The sequence below is a fragment of the Mollisia scopiformis genome, assembly GCF_001500285.1.
Source record: "Mollisia scopiformis unplaced genomic scaffold LY89scaffold_22, whole genome shotgun sequence".
Taxonomy (NCBI): domain Eukaryota; kingdom Fungi; phylum Ascomycota; class Leotiomycetes; order Helotiales; family Mollisiaceae; genus Mollisia; species Mollisia scopiformis.
In genome coordinates, this window is record NW_017263602.1 from 563074 (window position 1) to 582903 (window position 19830).

General features: G+C 47.6%; 7 protein-coding genes across 7 annotated transcripts; 3 read left to right on the plus strand and 4 right to left on the minus strand.

Moving 5' to 3' along the window:
* Positions 1-5001: 5001 nt before the first annotated feature.
* Positions 5002-5983, minus strand: LY89DRAFT_593995 (GTPase rho1; the record flags this gene model as incomplete). Its single annotated transcript, XM_018209777.1, has 6 exons — positions 5002-5151; positions 5237-5371; positions 5443-5640; positions 5789-5816; positions 5865-5888; positions 5940-5983. The coding sequence occupies 6 exons, from the start codon at positions 5981-5983 to the stop codon at positions 5002-5004; spliced, it is 579 nt and encodes a 192-aa protein (XP_018066371.1).
* A 1469-nt stretch (positions 5984-7452) lies between these two features.
* Positions 7453-8611, plus strand: LY89DRAFT_593978 (uncharacterized protein; the record flags this gene model as incomplete). Its single annotated transcript, XM_018209776.1, has 2 exons — positions 7453-7893; positions 7955-8611. The coding sequence occupies 2 exons, from the start codon at positions 7453-7455 to the stop codon at positions 8609-8611; spliced, it is 1098 nt and encodes a 365-aa protein (XP_018066372.1).
* Positions 8612-8959: 348 nt separating this feature from the next.
* On the minus strand, positions 8960-13174 carry LY89DRAFT_653631 (elongator complex protein-like protein 1). Its single transcript, XM_018212260.1, has 5 exons — positions 12944-13174; positions 11955-12895; positions 11117-11905; positions 10726-11068; positions 8960-10675 (listed from the first exon to the last, which is right to left on the minus strand). Exons 1-5 carry the CDS (start codon positions 13120-13122, stop codon positions 8977-8979), a joined length of 3951 nt encoding a protein of 1316 aa, XP_018066373.1. The 5' UTR covers positions 13123-13174; the 3' UTR covers positions 8960-8976.
* A 68-nt stretch (positions 13175-13242) lies between these two features.
* LY89DRAFT_219512 (uncharacterized protein) lies at positions 13243-14522 on the plus strand. The gene has a single exon (XM_018205928.1). It carries the CDS (start codon positions 13352-13354, stop codon positions 14510-14512), a length of 1161 nt encoding a protein of 386 aa, XP_018066374.1. The 5' UTR covers positions 13243-13351; the 3' UTR covers positions 14513-14522.
* A 406-nt stretch (positions 14523-14928) lies between these two features.
* Positions 14929-15980, minus strand: LY89DRAFT_219514 (macro domain-like protein). The gene has a single exon (XM_018205929.1). It carries the CDS (start codon positions 15785-15787, stop codon positions 15137-15139), a length of 651 nt encoding a protein of 216 aa, XP_018066375.1. The 5' UTR covers positions 15788-15980; the 3' UTR covers positions 14929-15136.
* Positions 15981-16743: 763 nt separating this feature from the next.
* On the plus strand, positions 16744-17915 carry LY89DRAFT_738647 (6-phosphogluconate dehydrogenase C-terminal domain-like protein; the record flags this gene model as incomplete). The annotated part of the gene is made up of 5 exons (XM_018220394.1): positions 16744-16866; positions 16924-16936; positions 16983-17236; positions 17300-17638; positions 17688-17915. 5 exons carry the CDS (start codon positions 16744-16746, stop codon positions 17913-17915), a joined length of 957 nt encoding a protein of 318 aa, XP_018066376.1.
* Positions 17772-19727, minus strand: LY89DRAFT_786166 (FMN-dependent dehydrogenase). Its single transcript, XM_018222957.1, has 7 exons — positions 19467-19727; positions 19377-19410; positions 18978-19315; positions 18578-18883; positions 18271-18524; positions 18145-18221; positions 17772-18094 (listed from the first exon to the last, which is right to left on the minus strand). Exons 1-7 carry the CDS (start codon positions 19558-19560, stop codon positions 18019-18021), a joined length of 1179 nt encoding a protein of 392 aa, XP_018066377.1. The 5' UTR covers positions 19561-19727; the 3' UTR covers positions 17772-18018.
* Positions 19728-19830: the final 103 nt, after the last annotated feature.

The window sequence follows — 19830 nt, forward strand, 5'->3', positions numbered from 1 at the left end:
ATACGAGCAACACACCAGTGTGGATGAATGTGAAGGATGCAAGATTGACGCTCTGCGTATTTTTATGTTGAGTAGACGTGCTTTTCGAAGATGATCGAGAGTGAGCCGTGGTTTGCGAAAGTTTATGTGGGGTAGTCGACGAAAGTCCTCAAGCGCAAAGCGACCTATTAGGGAAGCCACCACAAACACCCCTCGCAGAACCCAATCGTACGTCAGAGCAAGTGCTCATGGGCTGGATAGAAGAATCGACGTGCTTTTCAATGGAGTGGAACTGTCTTATGGCCGGTAAGCTGGTGATATACGTCGGAGGCGTTTTGAGACAAATGCAGCCGAGTACCAGACCCGTGATGGACGAGATATTAGAATTATTTCTGGGGAAACATAGAGATTAGTCGTATCGTACAAGCAAGTCGAAGACAGTGAAGCCGTCAACGTTGCTCAATTACAGTATGTTGGTGATGTGGAGCTGTTCCGGGAGTTCCTGGTGTCGATACGAGATGCACACAGCCAAGGAAGACAAAGGAGCAATCAGTTCCTATTATCGTCAAAAAGAAAGGCACATACGAACACTGCAATTAAGTATGCAGCCGGAGGAGGATGGAGAGATCAGTTGGCGGAGGTGAGGGAGGAAGGAGAGGAGGTTGAGCAGAGGAGGAGGAGGAGGAGGAAGACGGGAGACACAATGGACTGAGGCAAGCTGCAGGAGTCGTGCAAAAGACGACCAGGTTCAATGCGGGATGGATGGGCAATTCGTCTTTTCCATGGATGCTGGTCGATCATTTCGACGCTTGCCCTCACTGGGTCGTTCTCCTATCACAATGCAACTCTAAAATGCAGGGGCCGCCGTTCGACCTCGTCCCCTGGCCATCTTTCCCCAGTGTCCTCCAGTCTTCTCTCTCAAGCCCTCTGTCGTTTCAGTCTGCATGCAGCAAGCGATGCCGTCATGCTAATCCCAAAAAAGATGATGTTTAACAGCATGAATTAACATTAATATTAATATCAGCCGACTAAGAGCATCAGAAGCTTAAAGTCCTCGAGGTCCCTGTGTTGGGCCGGTTATTGGTCAATCTGCTGCTCGCATATCGCTGCTCGCTTCGGGGCCTTCAGGGAGCTCAGTTCAGCCGCCAGCATCTCTCCACACTCCAATTCCAACTCCAATCACCGTCTGTTGGTAAGACACTGTGATAAGAAGAACGAAATTGCCCCTGGGTGCTCTTGGTCTGTGAAGCGCCACTGCACCTCCACAATTGCAAGAGTCGGTCAGCAGCCCCTATCAAATCTGGTCTGGCAGCCGGATATCCCTCTGGTGCTTCTGGTGTGCCAAGCTGCTCTTCTTCTTTTTTCGCACTCTTTTCAGCACCGGCGTCCGTCGTCCCTGATTTCTGGCGCATTACGAAACCACCAGCTGCCGAGAATTGTGATCAACACTCGTTCGATCCAAGTGATTTTGAAAAGAGTTTGAAGATTCATCTGGGATTGTGGAAGAGTCGAGGAAAAAGAGAGAGGCCTCGTACACATCGGTAAGCGTGGCCGAGATGTCCCTTGTCTGCTGCACGAGCTGGGATTTAGATTGATCCTTTCTGGTCGACGGACACGGCGGCTGGGGTTGTATACGGCCTGCTGCATATCTGTTTGTCCCTGAGAGAGATGTTTCAACCGACGGCATCGAGGTTGCACAGAAAGAACGTTGCGTTTGTTCCTAGTGAAGAAAGTGAGGGGCTTGGTGCTGGTGTACCTCGAGGAAGCAGTTTCTGGCATTTTCCGGTCTGCAGAAAGTCTATCTTTTTTTTGGGCATGCCGTACCGGGGACTCAGATGCCTTGAACTTTCTTTTCAAGGGGCAGCCACTGCCACAGTGGCTGCACTTATTCCAACATCTTTCACTGCTGATCGCAATTCATTGTTTCAAACCTTAGGGTACATGTGATAGTTCCAGACCTTGCATCCCCCAAGCATCACGTGTGGGGAAATTAGGAGTTCAAGCATTCTAGGATATCAGAGTTAAATCCTTGGTATCGTTATCTTGGATTTTCAGTAGATCTCCTGTTAATGTTTCCTTCTTCTCCAAGTTTGGGGATGCCGTCCACTTTTCAGAGTTTGGTAACGGGTAACTGTCTAAGACAACTTTGTAGTAGTGGTTTACAAGCGAAGCACCTGCAATCTTGAGTTGGATATGCAATACTGTTTCAAGTACTTTGTATGACCCAACTCTTCTGCAATTCACATACACGTGTGAGCAAGCATTTAATAGTGCCATGACGTTAGACGTCAGGTGTTGGTATTCAACCGATATACCATGATATGCAACGATGAGACTAGAGCTTGTCACTTGTCATACCGCAATCATGTTGACAGTCCGCGGTGTCAGGGTGTTACTGCCTCTGCGTTGAGTTCTAAGTAGCATCCCCCAATGTACTATCTCGACGACCACGGCTGTTTGGATCGGCCTTATGGCCACAAATACTATACATCGAGCTGAATGAGTCAGGACCTCTATCTTGAAGATGAGCTTTCAAGCACTGTTCTATTCATCCTACGCATTATTTACCGGAGATTGAGAGGACATCTAGCTCGAAATATTTGAGACTTGCTTGCTCGACCATAGTATCTCGGGAACACCCCTCTTTACTTCTCGTTTGTAAGACGAGCGAGGTGTGGATATCATATGAGCACTTCACTAGCTATACCAGTATTCTGGCATTCGCCAATCGATCTCTCCCTCGTCTAGTAGCCATCAGGATGAAGCATGTATCATTTGCTAGTCCACGAGCTGCAACGATTTTGTAGATGGGCACTGTGCGTTATGTAGCATTGGTACAGCACAGAGCCTTTCGATTACATTTGTGGCATTATTTTCTGGGCTGCCATACTCAATATGAGTTCAGCAGGATAGGTTTCACTGTCTAAGCAAACAGCTTTTCATTTCTTGCTGTAACAGCTACTACCAGCACCAATGCTGAACATTGAAAAGATTATAAGGAATTTCGAGATAAACACAGTGTATCTGATTAACACCCGATTGTAGCTGTACGATATGGCTTCAAATCAAATGTAACATCCATGGAGTAGCATATTTGACACTTTCCATTTGGTATCCAATCATCAACCTCAGAATCCATTGAATATACCCGCTGCGTGGGTGGGTTTTTTTCTTCTTTTTTCCTATTTTCTTTTTGGTCAGACGTTAACTTACTGTAGGTTAACAGATCAATGTAAGAAGTAGAGGCTTGGAAAATGCTCTAGAAAGGTACTCGATCGGAAACATTCATTGAATGGATTGATACTTATTCCCCCAACCCCAACCCCCGACTTTTGGACTGTTCCAATACCAGGGCAAGACAGTGAGGGCGCAGGCTTTTTAATGGTTGTGGGATTGACGATGCCTTCATCTTAACAGAACAGAATGCACGAGTCGATGGCCATTCATGAACATCGATCACTCATAACCCACAATCTCCACAATCCCGATTCTAAAGCCGCATGACTACTGAAAGTATCAACATTCCCTTAATGTTCATGCACCAATCCTACAACACGCCCTCCCAATCCTAATCCCTCACTTCAAACCCTCCTTCAAATCTGAAAAAAACTCCAATCTTCTTGACTACAGGATAATCGCCCCCTTAGCGCCGCCCTTCCATTTCCTCCTCCTCCTAACAAACCCAAAATCTCCACCAAACCGAAGGCCTCCTTCCCACCAGCCTACTTACCACCTCCACCCTACCCCATCTCATGCCCTCCATCACCCCCCTCAACAGAACCACTCCACCACCGCCTCACGCCCTACATAGCCGAAGCTCCATTACCTACCAGGACACATGTGAAAGGTGCTAGTATAACTCTCTCACAGAGTAAGTTACAGGTGTATCCTGATTCAATTCAATTCAATTCAATTCAATTCAATCCAGGTCATGTTCACGCAGGCTAGGATTGTAATTACTCACGCCATGGCCCCTAGGCAATCTCAGCACCTATGGCAGACTTTTATTAGTTGAACATGTAGCTTAGACGTGCTGTCTTTACTGGTAGAAGACAATTATCTCATGCTTGTGGCTGCGAGTACTCTTTGGCTCCGACGGGCTTTGACTTCTGCATTTGGGCTTTTACTCGTCGTCGTAGTGTTGTCGTCTCGGGGATGTTTCTTTTCTGGTCAGCTTTGTGGGTTATAGGTACGGATGAAAGGGGAGGAGTAGAGCAGAGCAGAGTAGAGTTGTGTTGAGAGGAAGTGTGTGAGAAGGGAGGAGGATATGAGTTTGGGGGCTAGAGACGTGAAATTAGGTAGAGAAAGGGAGGTCATAGGTGTCGTTGCCCCAGAAAAGAGACATGTTAAGCTGGTTTTCATATCAACCTTGAAAGGATTCGAGGCCCATCAAGCTTTAATGGACAGGTACTATATTTCACAAATATCACATAAAGAGGTTCAAAGTAACACAAGCACTGGAAAAAAAGATCTCGAGAAATCTCTTGATAGACTACGCCTATTGCTATCACACCTTACAAAAATGCGCATCCAGTCTCCCTGCCCGCCCTCCAGCACAACGAACCAAAGACGACATGTAGAAACACCAGGAACCACAGCAGCCTGAAATGCTATAGAACCCACTCCGAGTGTTGCAGCAGGGGAGAAAGGAGAAACGCAATGGACACACAAAGATCTTGCAAAACCGCGATCAGAGAGACAGAGAAGAAATAGTGCAGGCATAGTGAGAAGAAAAATTCCCCCATGCCAAGATGTACCCGGGAACCAAGAGACGAACGAGGAGGTGAGGTCGGCAAAGTGTAGCGTATGACGAGGAGAGCGTTGTTGGGAGATGAATCTTCAGCGAGGATCGAGAGGTATTCCGCGTATATCATTTGGGGATATAATCAATGCCGAAAGAGGAGAGCAATGCACAATATCTGCAAGCACAAAGTCCCATCCTGGAGCACCCTCAAATCACCCAGTAGAGGAACCGTAGAGAATCCGATCGCATTAGAAAAAGAAAAGTCGATATTGGTAGCTTTACAGAACAATGCACTTCTTCTCCTTCTTCTTCTTGGTCAAGAGAGCGGCACGGGTGGCATGTTCGAAAACCTCACGGACTCCCTCGTTCGTCTTTGCTGAACACTCAAGGTACTTGTAGGCGCCAATCTTCTTGCGGACTTCCTCTCCCTACGCGTAGTTATCAGTCTCAAAATCCTAATCTTTGCCTGAAGGATGACTCTGTATGGGAGGATTCGGGCCGAGATGTGCTTACCTGCTCTGGAGTAACGGGCTTTTGGCTTGTCTTGTGTAGCTCCTCAATGGTCTTTTGGTCGTAACGCAAATCCTTCTTGCAGCCGACGAGGATGATTGGGAGGCCACTGCAGAAATGCAACACTTCGGAGATCCACTGTTGATGAGCACGTGTCAGCGTATTCTTATCAACAAGTTCGGGGGCGGTGGGCTTTGCGGAGATCGTACCTTCTCTTGAACGTTGTCGAGGGAGTCCGGTGAGTCAACAGCAAAGCAGATCAGGATGACATGCGAATCTGGGTATGAGAGAGGTCGGAGACGATCGTAATCTTCTTGGCCAGCCGTATCCCATAGAGCTAACTCGACATGCTTTCCATCAACCTCGACATCGGCAACGTAGTTCTCGAAGACAGTTGGGACGTAGACCTGCAAACCATGCTATCAGTTTCATGTTCCAAGAATATGTTGTGTCTGCTATCGGTGTAGGGAGAGTGTATGAGGCTGGAGGTAGAGATTGCGAGGCCGCGCAATGCTGCAGAAGCTCGAATTCGACGAGGACACGCGGATTGCTTACCTCTGGGAATGTGCCCTTGGAGAAGACGCTGGTTACGTGTCAGTTGGCCCAATAGGTATAGAGGACGATATCTTACATCAGGAGGCAGGTCTTTCCGCAGCTGTACCTATTTGTCAGTGACGGTCAAGGACGAGGGGATGGAGCTACTAACGCGCCATCTCCTACGATAACGAGCTTTCTTCTGATCTCAGCCATCTTCTAGATATTGTGCTGTGAGTTGGGTGGTGGGTTTCTGAAGGCGTCGTAGATGGAATTTCGTGAAGTTGGTTGAGGTTCGAATGCTCGCCGAGACGCCTTGGAGAAGAGGACGCTAGCGCGGGTTGCGTTGCCTTAGTTTCCAGGGCTGGTTAGGCAGGACCTTAGTTGGGATTCAGACAGCAAGCAGGCCAAGCGGCTGATACAACAATGATCGAGAAAAGTCCGGTCAGATCTCGTACTTGGACGAGTCGGAGTGAGAACGTGCTTGGTATTGCTGCATGTGAGTTTGAGTTTGAATTGGAATGGTGTTGTGTTGTGTTGTGTTCTTGTCTATTCTTGCAGCTTCCTCATCTATACCAGTGTTTATATATAGCCCAGACAATTTCTAGGCAGGCCGCTGTGAATCATCCCAATCTTTTTTCAAGTGTGTTTCGAACATTCACATCGAGAATACGCCTACGCCAAAGCCACTTTTATATTGGAAACACTTTACGGGTTCCTGTATTTCACGACGTCGCGGGCTGGCGTGTCGTAAGTCAACAAACAATCTTTGCTTCTGGCCCGCAATAGAAATATCACCGGAATCCGCAACATCTGCTGGTTCTGCATTTGCCTACCAATTCGTCGGTCGCTGCTCGCCTTAAATGTCATTCGGTCTCGTCTTTTTCGACGAGTACGGCTCGCATTGGCATGATCTACCGGCTGCAACGACGAGCTCCGAGCCACCAATTCAACGCGAGCCAAAGTCCTTGCACAGCTGAAATGAATGACATGTTCTGCACTGTACTGCTCCGTCCTGCACCGTGCTGCACTCCAAGGCCAGTCGGGAGAAACCAGGCCAATCGCGACGGCTTCCCCGGCTCATGCTCAGAGTGTGAGGCGAAGCTTAGCCGGCCCTTGAAATGCAGGACTTCAGGACTTTTTAGAGTTTTATGTCAACTATTCGCTCGCAATGAAGGTCCCCTACAAGGTCTGGACATTCTTCGGGACTCCCAAAGGTCTTTTGTCTCTTGCCAAGGTCGAACTATGAAGCCACGATGACAACGAATACATCTGGAAATGGCTAGTTCTCTTGAGGCTGCGGCTCCCTGCAGCAAATATTGAGGACTGCTTTTTGTTCGGCAATAAATAATTACGCGCGGATAGGGGTGGCGAGATCATAGCCGCCAAGCTTCCACAGGTCGGAACTCAATCCTTCAACCAACTGTGCAACACTCAGCCCTATGGAATTATTGTGCATGCACCATCCTCGTAAATGATCTTCAGTGAATTGGCCTTCCTGGACTCAACAAATAGCATTTATCAAAATTCTTGTCCCAGAAAACTCAAAAAACAATCATCACGTGAGCATACCCCTGTAAATGGCTAGCGTGCCAAGACCAAATATTGATGCTCTAGAATCAAAAAAGTTACAACTCAGTCTCCAAAGTGCCTCCACGCCCTACCCGCCTCACCTCACTGTAGTCATGCAGAAGGTCATTCGACGCTCTGTGCTGGCTGAGAAGCAGGCTGCACGAAGACATGCGAAACGAAAGGAGACGGCGACGAGAGAATGGGCCAAATCGAACAGAGAGCAGGATCGACATCTTCGTCGCGAAGCAATCGATCAGCTCAAGCAAGCCAGGCTCAATAGAAGGGAAGACTGGGAATTGGGATCTTTGGCACCGAAGAGGGATGTGGGAAAGTCGAAAGATACCTATGGTACTATTCATACTCAGCGGATGAGAGGCACGCTGCTCCACCACAAGGATAGAGCGGAAGCCTTCCAACCCGTGGGAGGAAGATACTTGAACATAGTCAAGAATGACAGGGTGGTGTTACTCGAAGGAAGAGACAAGGGCAAGATTGGGAAGATTACAGCAGTCGACAAAGCTCGAGCGGAATGCACCGTCGAAGGACTTAATCTGGTACGTCCTGCTTCTTTACAATTGAAAAGTTTGAGCGTCTGCTGATAGGAAAATTTCACAGATTGATGTTGCTGTCCCTTCATACATGATCAGCGCAGAAGATCCTGATCAACGCCCTATTCGCACCATCGAGAAACCCGTCCCTCTTGCATCCGTCCGACTCGTCTACCCCCTTTCCGACCCAGAAACGGGTGTCACACGAGATGTAATCATCAAGAAACTGAAAAACGGCCCCATATTCCACGACCGGCATCTGAATAAAACGAAATGGTCCCGCATTGTGCCGGGACTAAACATTGTGATCCCCTGGCCCAAGACACCACCAAAAGAACACAAGGATGGGCCAAACGACACTCTGAGGATAGATGTCGAGCAGCAGACATACGTCCCTAGTCTCTTACGACCTCCCATGCCCGGAAGCGTGATCGATGAGCTACGGAACAAATTCTCGAAATTCAGAACGAGGCATGATCCCGAATATATCGAAGCCAAGCTCGCCGAGGATCGAGCAGTAGAGGAGAAGAAAAAACAGGCGGCAGAAATGCGTACGCCACTGAAGGAGATTAATCGACGGGAGAGGAAGTTGAGGAAAGCGAAGGGCAAGGGCAAGCTCTCGACAGAAATGTTGGAGAGGATTGGACATATCATTGCAAAGAAGAGGGGACTGACCATGGGTGTTGTTGGGGCGCCGAAAGAGGCTCTGCCGTTGGCGGCGTGATGTGTATGATATGTATGGGGAAAATGTCTGTATAGCACTTGGGCATTGGCGGCGTTGTAAATGCTGCATGGTAGAGAGGCATATAGACTATCTCTGCTTGGTAGGAAAAGCTGTATATTACACAATGATCCGTCAATTGTGCCATAAGTGACACTATTTTGCCAGTCATTGTCTGTGACCGGATAGGAGAATGATATTGATTGGATGTCGGTCCAGTCAATGAAAAGTCAAGTGGGCTGAAGTACTTTAACAGGAAGATGAGCGACTAGCAACAAGTGGTTAAGGCCTCACCTTGGTGACTCAAAAGCTTCCGTGTCATGAAACAAAAACATCGTCAAAGTAATCATCGATTATCAGGTCTATCTCTATGTTCCAAGCAAAGCAAGCTTTTGAAATGCAGCAATGAGTGGAGGCTCCTTCTTCTTGCCAGCAGCCTCAAGACTCTCCTGCAAAACCGCATCCCCACCAACAGCTCTATACACCTCTCCATCAGCTCCCACCTCACCCTCCACTTTCACGCTCTCGCCTGTCCCAAAGACTTCCGGCACACAGCCCCTGCACATCTCAATCACTTCCGCCAACGCAACCTCCACAGCTCTCGCCCTCTCCCACATCCCCCTCCTAACCAACCCCTCAACCAACCGTCCCACCTCACCTCTAACACTCTCCACCCTCTCAATAAGTCTCCTCACGCTATTAACCAAATATTCCTCCTCATAAACACTCCCCTTCTTCCCCCTAGCCCTCTTCCTCTCCTCCCTCCTCCGATTCTTACTCGTCGCCCTACTAACCCCCGTCCCCGCCGTCCCCACACTACCCCCCTTCCCCGTATACCTCGTAAACAGACTCCGATTCGTACTCAATCTCGAACTAGCCGCCACACTCACATCATCCGGCAAATCTCCATCTGCTCCCCCACCTCGCTCGCCTTCGTAGAACGCTAGTGGGTCCAAGAGAGCTTTCTCGCGGAGTTCCAGGATACGGGGGATCTGGGCGAGGAGCTGAGCTTTGCAGTCTGAGAGGAGCTCGGTGGATGATGCGAGGGCGTCGCCGAGACAGGGGTCGATTACTTGTTCTAAGAGTTCGGTTGTCCGTTTCATGGCGATGAGGTGTAAGGCGTCGGCGAAGAAATAGCCTTTGCAGAATGCTCTGCAGGCGTTGGGGATGGAGGATAGGTAGTCCAGTTGAATGGTGGCGGCGGCGAAGTAGTCTTTGCTTTCGATCAGGGCGTCGTAGAGGGTTGTGGCTAGATCTGTGAGAGCAGGGCCGGAGATGGGCGGTGTTTGGGAGAGAGCGCAATATAGGGATTCTCGCCAGCTGGAGGGGCCGGAGGAGAGGTAGCAAGATGTGGCTTTTTCGTAGTTGTTGAGGGATTCGTAGGCTAAGGCGGCTTCCTTGAAAGATGATTTTGATTCGAGATATTGAGCGTAGAGGTTCGTGAGCGTTGAGTGTTGGGAGGGGTTGTAGCGGTAGAGTGAGAGAGCCTGTTGGTACAGTGCATGCTTTTGGGTATATGTTTGGACTTCTAAGAAGGCATCTAGAGAATGTAAATGTTCTAGAGCTTTGTTATGTCTCCCGAGGTGGTCATCGATACTGAAGCGACGTCGAAGTTCAGGAATCTCTTGCAAGTTTTGCATGAACGGTAAATATTCTCGAGGATCCTTTTGAGATTGTTGGGCAACAAGTAATGCCAGGTCCAGATTGTAAAGACCCAAGGCATTGTCGTAGAGCTTGTTCACATCAGCAAGGAAGCAAATGTGCTCTACTGCCTTGTCCGCCATCTGCGAATCCTCAGTCATGAGCTGAGCGACTACGAGCAAGCCATCGTCCAGAGCAGGAGGTGATTTGCACACATTGGCGGTGATGATATTCTGTAGATTTGTGGATGTCCTGGCCTTCATAATTTCGAGGAAGGCATCACAAACTTTGTTGACCTTTGAAGTCTTTCCAGAGCTCGGTTCAGGATGGCTGACTCCATTGATACCATTAACTTCTGGTATGCCATTCTCCTGTGTTGACATGGCTCTAGTCTCTTTATACATACTCTGTGTGACATCTTCTTCCCTATAGTCATTCATTAGCACAATCAGTCTGAGAAAAGAGACACACTTTACCTAAGCGAAGATAAGAAGAGGTCAAGGTAAGTGATCTTCTTGACTTGGTCGATAAAGAGAGGTACATTCGCCAAGAATTGCGCTGGCGCGTGATCGTAGAGCAGGTTCATGTCTACTCTTTGCGTTCTACAATGAGTGAAAGCTTTCTTGTAGTTCTTTTCGTCGATCAGCTTTCTAATTCCTGCTAACACCATTGCGCGAGGGAAGATCGTTTCCAGGTTGCCGCGAGGCATTTGCAGCACAAGACTGAGAGAAGTAGGCATAGCTGTTACAAGCCGTGCTCCGCGCTCGATGCTGCGACATCGTTCATCCTTCTCTGGATCATCTGGGGGAACTTCGAGATCTGGCTTCAGTTAGCTTCAAGGAATGACTCAGGAAATGGAATACCCGCCGTCAACATTGGTTATATGTACAAATTTAAGTAGATGAGTGGTTGTAGTGAGAATGAGATGAGCTGGCGTCACCAGGAAGGATGTGCAATTCTTCAGTAGTAGGCGTGAATTTGCGTACAAATGACCATTTTCTGACATGCCAAAGGCAATGGCTTTAATTCCGAGTAGGACATCCACCCAAGGAAGATAGTGGGGAAAGGAACAATGCCATGTTGATCGGTCAGCAGTAGTAAGACTGTGCAAGTCTCCTGATCTGCTTTGTACGAATGGATACGCAGTGTCGCCTTGGAATGAGCTTAAAAGTGTATAAGAGACACCTTCTGTCTCCGAAGATATCAACTCGATCCTGCCAGTAACATCATCGAAGCCATATCGGTCAACCACAGAGTTAGACTCCGAGTCGCAACGCTTCAGAACTAGCAACTCGTTCGTTCTACCGAAACATATCTGCTGATAAACAGATTGTTGTCGGTCTATCTGAGCGAATGTGACTCGTCCAGTGAGATTTGGCGATACAGATGGCACAGTGGCAGCCTTCCATTCAAAAAGTGAAATGCCTTGGCTATGTAAGGATGCGACCAAAGACGTGTCGGCATTGAACGCTACATCAAGTGCGTTTGATTGCACTTCAACTTCATGCAAGGCCATTGGAGGTGGAATATTGGCCGCTCGAAAGGGAGTAACCTTGATGATTTTGCCATCGATGACGGCAATTGGTCCATAGTCTTCAGGTGGTGATATGGGTCCTCGAGCCGTTGTGAAGATATATTCGATCAAAGTAAATCCGTCTAGAAATCATCAGCAACTGATTCAATATTATCATCCAAGGGATAATACCTGAAGCTCCGATTGTAAACCGTAACGGCTTTTCGGAGTGCCATACGACGGGACAGACTGGCTGCAATCCACCAATAGCCACTTCATGCTTTAGGTACCAATGATAATTTCCCATGGTCCATAGCTGGATACAGTCAGCCATTATTACGGCCAAGACCGTCGAGTCTGAGTTCCAAATCAACTTGATGTTCTGATCAGGTGATTGAAGCTGCTCAGAGGTAAGTCGAAGACTGAATTGGCCATGTCTCAAACCATTTCTTTCAAAGAATACTACATCGACTCGATCTTTAAATCGTTGAACACCAGAAATGAGATTTCCAGCTGGTCTCCAGCTCAAAGCACTTTCCAAACCGTCAACTGGTTCACTGACACTGTCCAACACTCCTTCTCTCGAATATACTCGCAGAATTCGTCGGGCTCCGCCTTCAATTGTGGACACAGCCAGGTAAGCACCATCCCCTCTCCAGCTTATCGATACTCTGTGATCATCATTCGAGCTTAGGACGCCTTCGTCGATTTTCTCTGGCATGGTTGGGTCCTTTAGGGCCTTGGCTCCTCGTCCTTGGAATTGAGTTTCCTTCTTGCCCCACCCCACAGATACATGGTTGGATGCCTTGAGATCTTCTGGAGTCATAGTCACATCTGTGACGCCCTCAAAGCTTCTACTCATAAACACAACCGTATCTGCTCTAGTGGTAATAGCAAGAAGTTCTTCATCGGGTGACCATCTTGCTGCAGTGATGCCGGCATCAACCGAACCAACAATCTCAATACGGTCCTCTCCAGCGCGAGGCTCCTCTCTGACGACAACAATATCGCCACCGGCTAAGACGAGGCATGCTGTCAAGCTATCTCCAAAATAATGAAGACTCAAGATCTCATCACAGGCAAGTTCTGGATTTGGACAAGGCGCATCCCAAGATGTGATGATTGAATGTTCACTATACATTTGTGAGAAAAGGCTGGAACCGACTTTTGAGGGAACATACGAAGTATCTGAGCCTATATTGACTCTCACGAGTTCTATAAGAGGATCATTCTCGGTTGGACCAAAAGCGCATAGAACAGAGTCATTGGCGAGATCCCAAGTCGTTGCTGTCAACGGTCGTCCTGAAAATTGCGCTGGGGCATTCCACCGATCAAATCGAGTGTTTCTGAGATTGCGCATTGTTGTTTCTCAGAATCCCTGATTTCTTTTAAGATCATCTTTTTGGAGTTGATGAGCATGAGAATTGTGACCCATGTCAAATCACAGGATAAATTTTAGGCGAACGCGACCCACTTCCCCCGGATTATCACGCTCGAGCTCTAAGTCCAACTTGCATACGATACGATAATTTCCTCCTTCACACATATCCCTCTTCCTAACCTCTACACATCGTCAAGAGTACTCCATAATGGACGTGGCTTACAATCACCACTCACCTTACTCGAGGCACAACAGTCGATCACATACGAATCTCAATCACCTAACTCTTGCGCCATTGACGACTCGACTGCCCCTCTCAGATCCCGACGCTCTTCCAGAATCTGCCTATCATGTATCATACATTGAAGGCCGCTCAGCACCAACGACACCTTCAATTCTATCGCGTTCTTCGTCTCGAGTATCCTTGCGCAAACCTATGAATCTCTCGATACCCAAATCGAAATCGAGCACTCACCTACTTGCCTCTCGAAAACAGCCTCGGTCTGGACCGACGACACCAGGTGGCACAAAACTGAAGAAAAGCATAACGAAAGACGAGCTCTATCTAAGTACTCTATCTGCTCAGGATAGAAACGACTCGGATTGGCTTCTGCGGGCTGGAGCTGCGATATCATCGTCGACTAGAGAATCAAAGGGTCAATCGTGGCTAGTGTCGAGGGCGAGTTCTACAAGTCTTACAGGTCAAAGGGACGAGGACGAAGAGGAGCTAGAGCGGACACTTGCAAGGGAGAGGGAACACAATAGTAAACGAGCCAGTAGGAGGGGAAGTGCTATAGGGGCCTTTGATGCCGACGACGAGTTCTCACCTGTCACAACAAGGCGGAGCTTAAGCTTTGGTCCTGCTACCGGACATGGAAGTAGACCTGTGAGCGGCTTTGGAAGCAGGGGAAATAGCCGGCGCGGTAGTCGAGCACAACTGTTTACACCGCTGATTGGAGAACGAGATGGATATTTTGACCAGCGAGACTTCCCCCGTGAGGAGTACATTACGGAACCTGATTTTGTGGATGTCGACGAGGAAGCTTTAAATAACGAGGAAGAAGACGACAAGAATGACGAAGCCGTGATCAAGAAGCTTGCAAGAGCGAGCAATATTGGGCTAGGAGGATGGGTTGAGAAAATGCTTGGTTGGAGTCTTTTCGCTGTCGACGAGGATGGGGAAGATGAAACGGAAATGATAGATGAGAAAGGGGAAGAGTCTGAGATCTCGTCAACATCAAGGAAAACACTCGATGGTGCCACCGACCCTCTCCCGGGAGATGTTCCACCGCCTCTCAGAGACGATGAAGCAGGGGGTTGGCAAGATGCTGCTTGGCTACTGAGTGTGGCTACGAAGGTCTTACTATAAGTGCCTGTTTCAATACCTACTAGTATATACTTGGCAATACGATCTTGCGATTATCCATAAGCAACCTCTCACTCGTGTCCCTGTTCTGCAAAAAGCTTACCATCTCGCCAAGTGGCAAGTACACTACTGCTTCCTCGGTCTTAATCGTCTTCTTGATGTTTTCTGCTTCATTATTCACCAATTGATTGGAGAGTACGCATTGCTTCATTAAGCTTATGTACAATACACCATTACTTCTTGTCCGAACCGTCTAGGCGGTCTTCTTGAACGTTTCTTTGGGGTTTCCAGCGGGTCCTTAGATCCGTTGTGGCTATCATACAAGTCTCGCAATTCCCTATCACTAATTGTCCGTTTTCGTCTCGAAGATCGACTAGAGACTGCGATTTCAGTACTCAAACTAGCGTCCAAAGTAGCATCTTCCCACTTCAATATTGGTAAATCTCTGGCTTTTCTACTTCGTCCTCTGTGAGAAACAGCTCTCCGTCTTAAGGATCTATCCGAACGATCACTTGAATTCGGTGCCCATGGGTCTTCAGCTTTCGGTGGAGGTGGTGATTCACTTGCGGGAAAGAACTCACTGCTACATGTTAGGACTCGCTTATCAACACATCACAACAAGGATACCTACTTGAAAGCGGCCAACCACGCTTCCTCTTGATGGCTATACGGTCCTACCGGATCAGCAAGAAAGAATATGGGCCCTGGTATCCTTTCTCTTCTCCGTTGTCCGAAAATCGGGTGATTGAACCACCGTCTCATGGTATCGATACCGATTCTCGCAGCCACTGCTCTTGGCCATCCAAGCGTCGCTCCAGTACTTAAGCATGGAAATGCAATGCTTTTTATTCCATGTTTATCTGCCTCCTCTAGACACCGTCTATAACAATCAGCCAACTGTTGCTTCAACAGAGGCAGTGTCCTTCTAGTTCTCATCCTGTAATTTGGTCCATTGACATGAATTAGGAACCAACAATTCGCCATTTCGAAACTAGGTGTAGTGATTGCTTCTCCAACTGGGAGGCCAGATCCAGAGCCATACGTTTCATAGAGGTACTCTTTTAGACCATTACCTGCAGCTCGAATTATTTGGAATTCGCCACCAGGAACAATGCTCGTGTTGAGAATCATCTGTCGGTTTGTCGCATTTACGATGGCTTCCGCCGGGAAGGTGGGTATTACTGCGCGCCATATTTGGTAGCGGCCACAAGGGGAACTGTGGATAAATTGTCCTGTGTCGCCTACCAAGTGTGGTCGAGGGATGTCGAGCTTCATCATTATTTGGAAATGAGGCTGAGCAACACAAACATAAAATATGGGTTGGATGGTGGAGGTCCAGGGTGTGGTGCGACTTGTGTTCTTTGATGTTGAGAGTCTTTTGCGTTTAGACAAAGGCGCCTTTGGCTTGAATCATTTGCATCTGCTTTCGAGTCACGATGATATTCTTTGTTGTTTTGCCATTGTTGGGAATCATGTCAATGCTTCTGTACTCAGTCTTTTGCAGGTCTAGAATCATGAAGCATTGCCATGAATCCTATCACCGAGGTCTTCGAGTGGAATGAGTAACAATGGGAACGCCTGGGATTGCAAAATGTCACGTACTGCGTTGGAGACACAGAGTCATATCAGATGACAATTGAACAGCCACCAAAACTTTTCAAATCCTATACGAGTACAGGCTCCCTCGGTGAGAGATCATTCAAAGGGAATTTCATATCTCGATTCGGCGCAAGGTCCTGGGGAGTTAGCAAGTGTGCACTCAACCTAAACACTTCAGCATAAAGAGCAATATCTATGTAATAAATTTAAAACAATTGGGTTTGAATTTTGTATCCGAAATAGTTTTAGAAACAAGTTCCAGGAAATTTGATATAGAAGAATACCCGTAAAGAGGTGATGGGAGCACTAACTCAACATGCGCCTTCTGGAAAAAGGGCATTAGTAGAAGTGCGCTCAACGGATGTGCTCGACATCTCAACTTCCTCATTCAGATCAAATAAGCACCTCCGGCCTCGCTAGCTCAGATCAGATGAGAGCAGATTCACTTCGGCATCTTCCTCTCACAGCATTCGAAAGGGGTTGAGTCCGATCTCGCTTCTGTCCCTGATTGTAGCAGATTCAAGTATCTTGCTCCGAATAAGTCCCGGGTATTGAGAATTCAAGCAGCATACACGACTTCCAACTTTAATTCAACACTTCACTGCGCGCTCATAAATTCTACAGTGTCTTACAAGATGCCTGCAAAAGCAAATGTTCTTCTTATAGGAGGCGGCAGTGTTGGAACAATGGTTGCTTACAATCTTGAGACAGGAGGAAAAGCAACAGTCACTGTTGTGCTGAGATCAAACTACGATGTTGTCAAGAAGCACGGCTTCACCATCACTTCCATCGAGCATAGCTTTATTAATGGATAGAAACCAACAAAAGGTACATTAGTACCATCACTGACCATATAAAATACTGACACTGCTAGTTGTCAACGCAGTCCCACGAGCTGAGACAGGTGTAGCTCCATTCGACTTCATTGTGGTAACCACCAAAAACGTCCCTGATATTCATCCAACATTGGCTCAGATAATATCTCTCGCTGTTACCGACAATCACACCTCAATCATCCTCGTCCAGAATGGACTCAACATTGAGAAACCACTCATTGCCGAGTTTCCAAACAATACAATCATATCAGGTGTTTCTTTGATCGGTGCACAGGAAACTCAACCAGGCCACGTCCTTCACGATCATCCCGATCTTATCATCATCGGTGAATTTGAGCACCCCAATGTTTCCTAGGAGAAGAGCGTTCTGGCAGCTAGGAAATTTGAGGAGCTGTACAAGGCTTCGAATAAGGTCCAATGTTACTACGACCAAGACGTGGGGTTTGTCAGATGGAGAAAACTCGTCTACAACGCTTGCTATAACTCAACGTGTGCTATTACTCGGATGAATCCTGGTCAAATGAGATTGTGCCAGTTTCCTCTAGACCTTCTAGTCAGGCCACTGATGCAAGAAATCCTGGCCATTGCCAAGGAAGCTGGACATAAATTGCCCGACGATTGTATTGAGCAGCTGATCAAAGGCGGTCCGATCAATACCATGTTCAAGCCCAGTATACAGCAGGACATTGAAAAGGTGAATATTGTCCGGGGCGGCATTCTTTCATATTCCTAATCAAATTTAGGGAAACTTCATCGAGTTCGAGAACATCGTGGGTGAGCCACTTAGAAAAGCTGAAAGACTTGGAGTTGCAGCACCGTTCCTGAAAGTGGCATATGTGATTTTGAAGGTCATGCAGCAGAAAACGAAGCAGGACAAAGGTCTCCTTGATTCATACCTCGTACCATCCTTTCCACTTACACCCCCGGAAGATACCCTGATCTGTGAATTGGGATTGACTCTCCAAAGCTAAAGTGATGTTTTCAGGTCGATAATCAGGATCAATCACAAGCAGTTTTGTAGACTACACCATAAGCATTGCTTTCTACTAGACATAGGATCTTCAAACATAAAGTCTATAGCTTCGCCAATACTCCATCAGGTCTGAGAATTGATAGATGAGCTCTAGAAATTTCCTTGACATTCTTGCATCTGTTTCAAGTCAGCAGATTGTCCAGTTTCTCTACCACGGCATGGCTTACCCAGCAAGTGCCATTGTCGTCTCGAATTCATTCATCAAAAGCTTAATGGCCAAATCTACCCCTGCTTCACCATTGTACTACATTTCGATTAGCAGGCCCAAATTAATTAAGGACCTCCACACTTACAGCCAGACCCCAAATTGGGACACGTCCAACGAAACAAAAGCAAGCACCAAGAGCAATGGCCTTGAAGATGTCTGTTCCTCGTCTGATTCCTCCATCGATTGCAATTGGAATCTTCCCTGCAGCAACAGGAGCACATTCTCTCAACGCATCAAGAGTCGCTGGTGCAGTGTCCAGCTGTCTTCCACCATGGTTCGAGATGATGATACCATCAAGTCCATATTGAATGGCTAGCGAAACATCTTCGGCTGTGTACACTGCACTCATCATTAGTCAAGTCTTCAGTTATTGCTCTCAAAAACAGACTTACAGCCTTTGACCCAGATCGGCAAGCTAGTGTTCTTCTTCAACCAGGGAATAACACTTGCCCAGTCTACATCAGCATCTTTTTTCTCCATCATCAGCTCAGTGAACAATCTAGCTTTTTGATCGGGAGAGGTCTTCGAACCATAGTTCAAGCTATCGTCTGCTCCTGCTAAAGCACTGGGATCGGCTTCTGATTCTATGTTTGGGTAGGTGATCCCAGATGGGAGCGAGAAGGAGTTGCGAAATTCGTTGAGACGGCGGCCGAGGACGACCCCGTCTACAGTGAGGAGGATGGCTTTGTATCCGTTTCCTATGGATCATCAATATCTGATACTTTACTGGCAAGTTTATCTCCATAGGGGATAGAGAAGGGCAAGAAAGGACGAAGGAGATGAACAGCATACTTTCAGCCCTCTTCAACATCCTTATAGCAATCTCCCTATCCTTCAGCAACGTGACCTGAAACGCATAAGGATTCCCCAATCCCTCCTTGACAACATCTTCCATCGAACACGTACTCCAACTCGACAATCCCATAGCAATACCATTCTTGGCCGCTGCTCGAGAAGTGGCTATCTCTCCATCTGGATGAGCGAGACAATGCATGGCTGCTGGTGCGAATCCGAGCGGGAAGGAGACTTTAGTCCCAAAAATGGTGGTGCTGGTGTCGATATTGGATACATTGATCAAGATCCGGGGACGGATCTTGTAGCGGTTGAAGGCTTCTTCGTTGTCGTGGAGGCTGGAGAGGATGTGGGTTAGCGAGGAGGGATAGCCGAGCTTGGGATGGAAAGGGGAGTCACGTTATTAGGTCCATTGCTCCCTCGTTGAAATATTCTGGAAAGTTTGAGCGAGCGTGATCTCCGTCGTGGACATGTCGTCTGATTACGTACCAGCATACATCTTTGGAAGCTTTTTCGTAGCTGCTTCTTTCAAGTCTCTGATCGTGTAGATGTTCTTGTCGAGGGCAGCGGCTCGGTTCGCCATCTTGATATGAGGTCTATAGAAACTCTATTGAACAACTTTAGATCAATCTCAATTGAAATCATAGAATATATATAAAAAGAAGTTGTCAATCAGACTCTCGAAGTATATGTGTTAGTGAGGCGCTTGAGACCGTTGATCCTCTCGGCTTATCTTCCGTCGAAGTCAACTAACATCAAGATAACGCGCCCTTTGAACCTGCAGAGGGCGTTGCACGACATTCCTAACATGCTTCCCACTATCGACTACGTCTTTGAAGAGCCAATAGTGGCG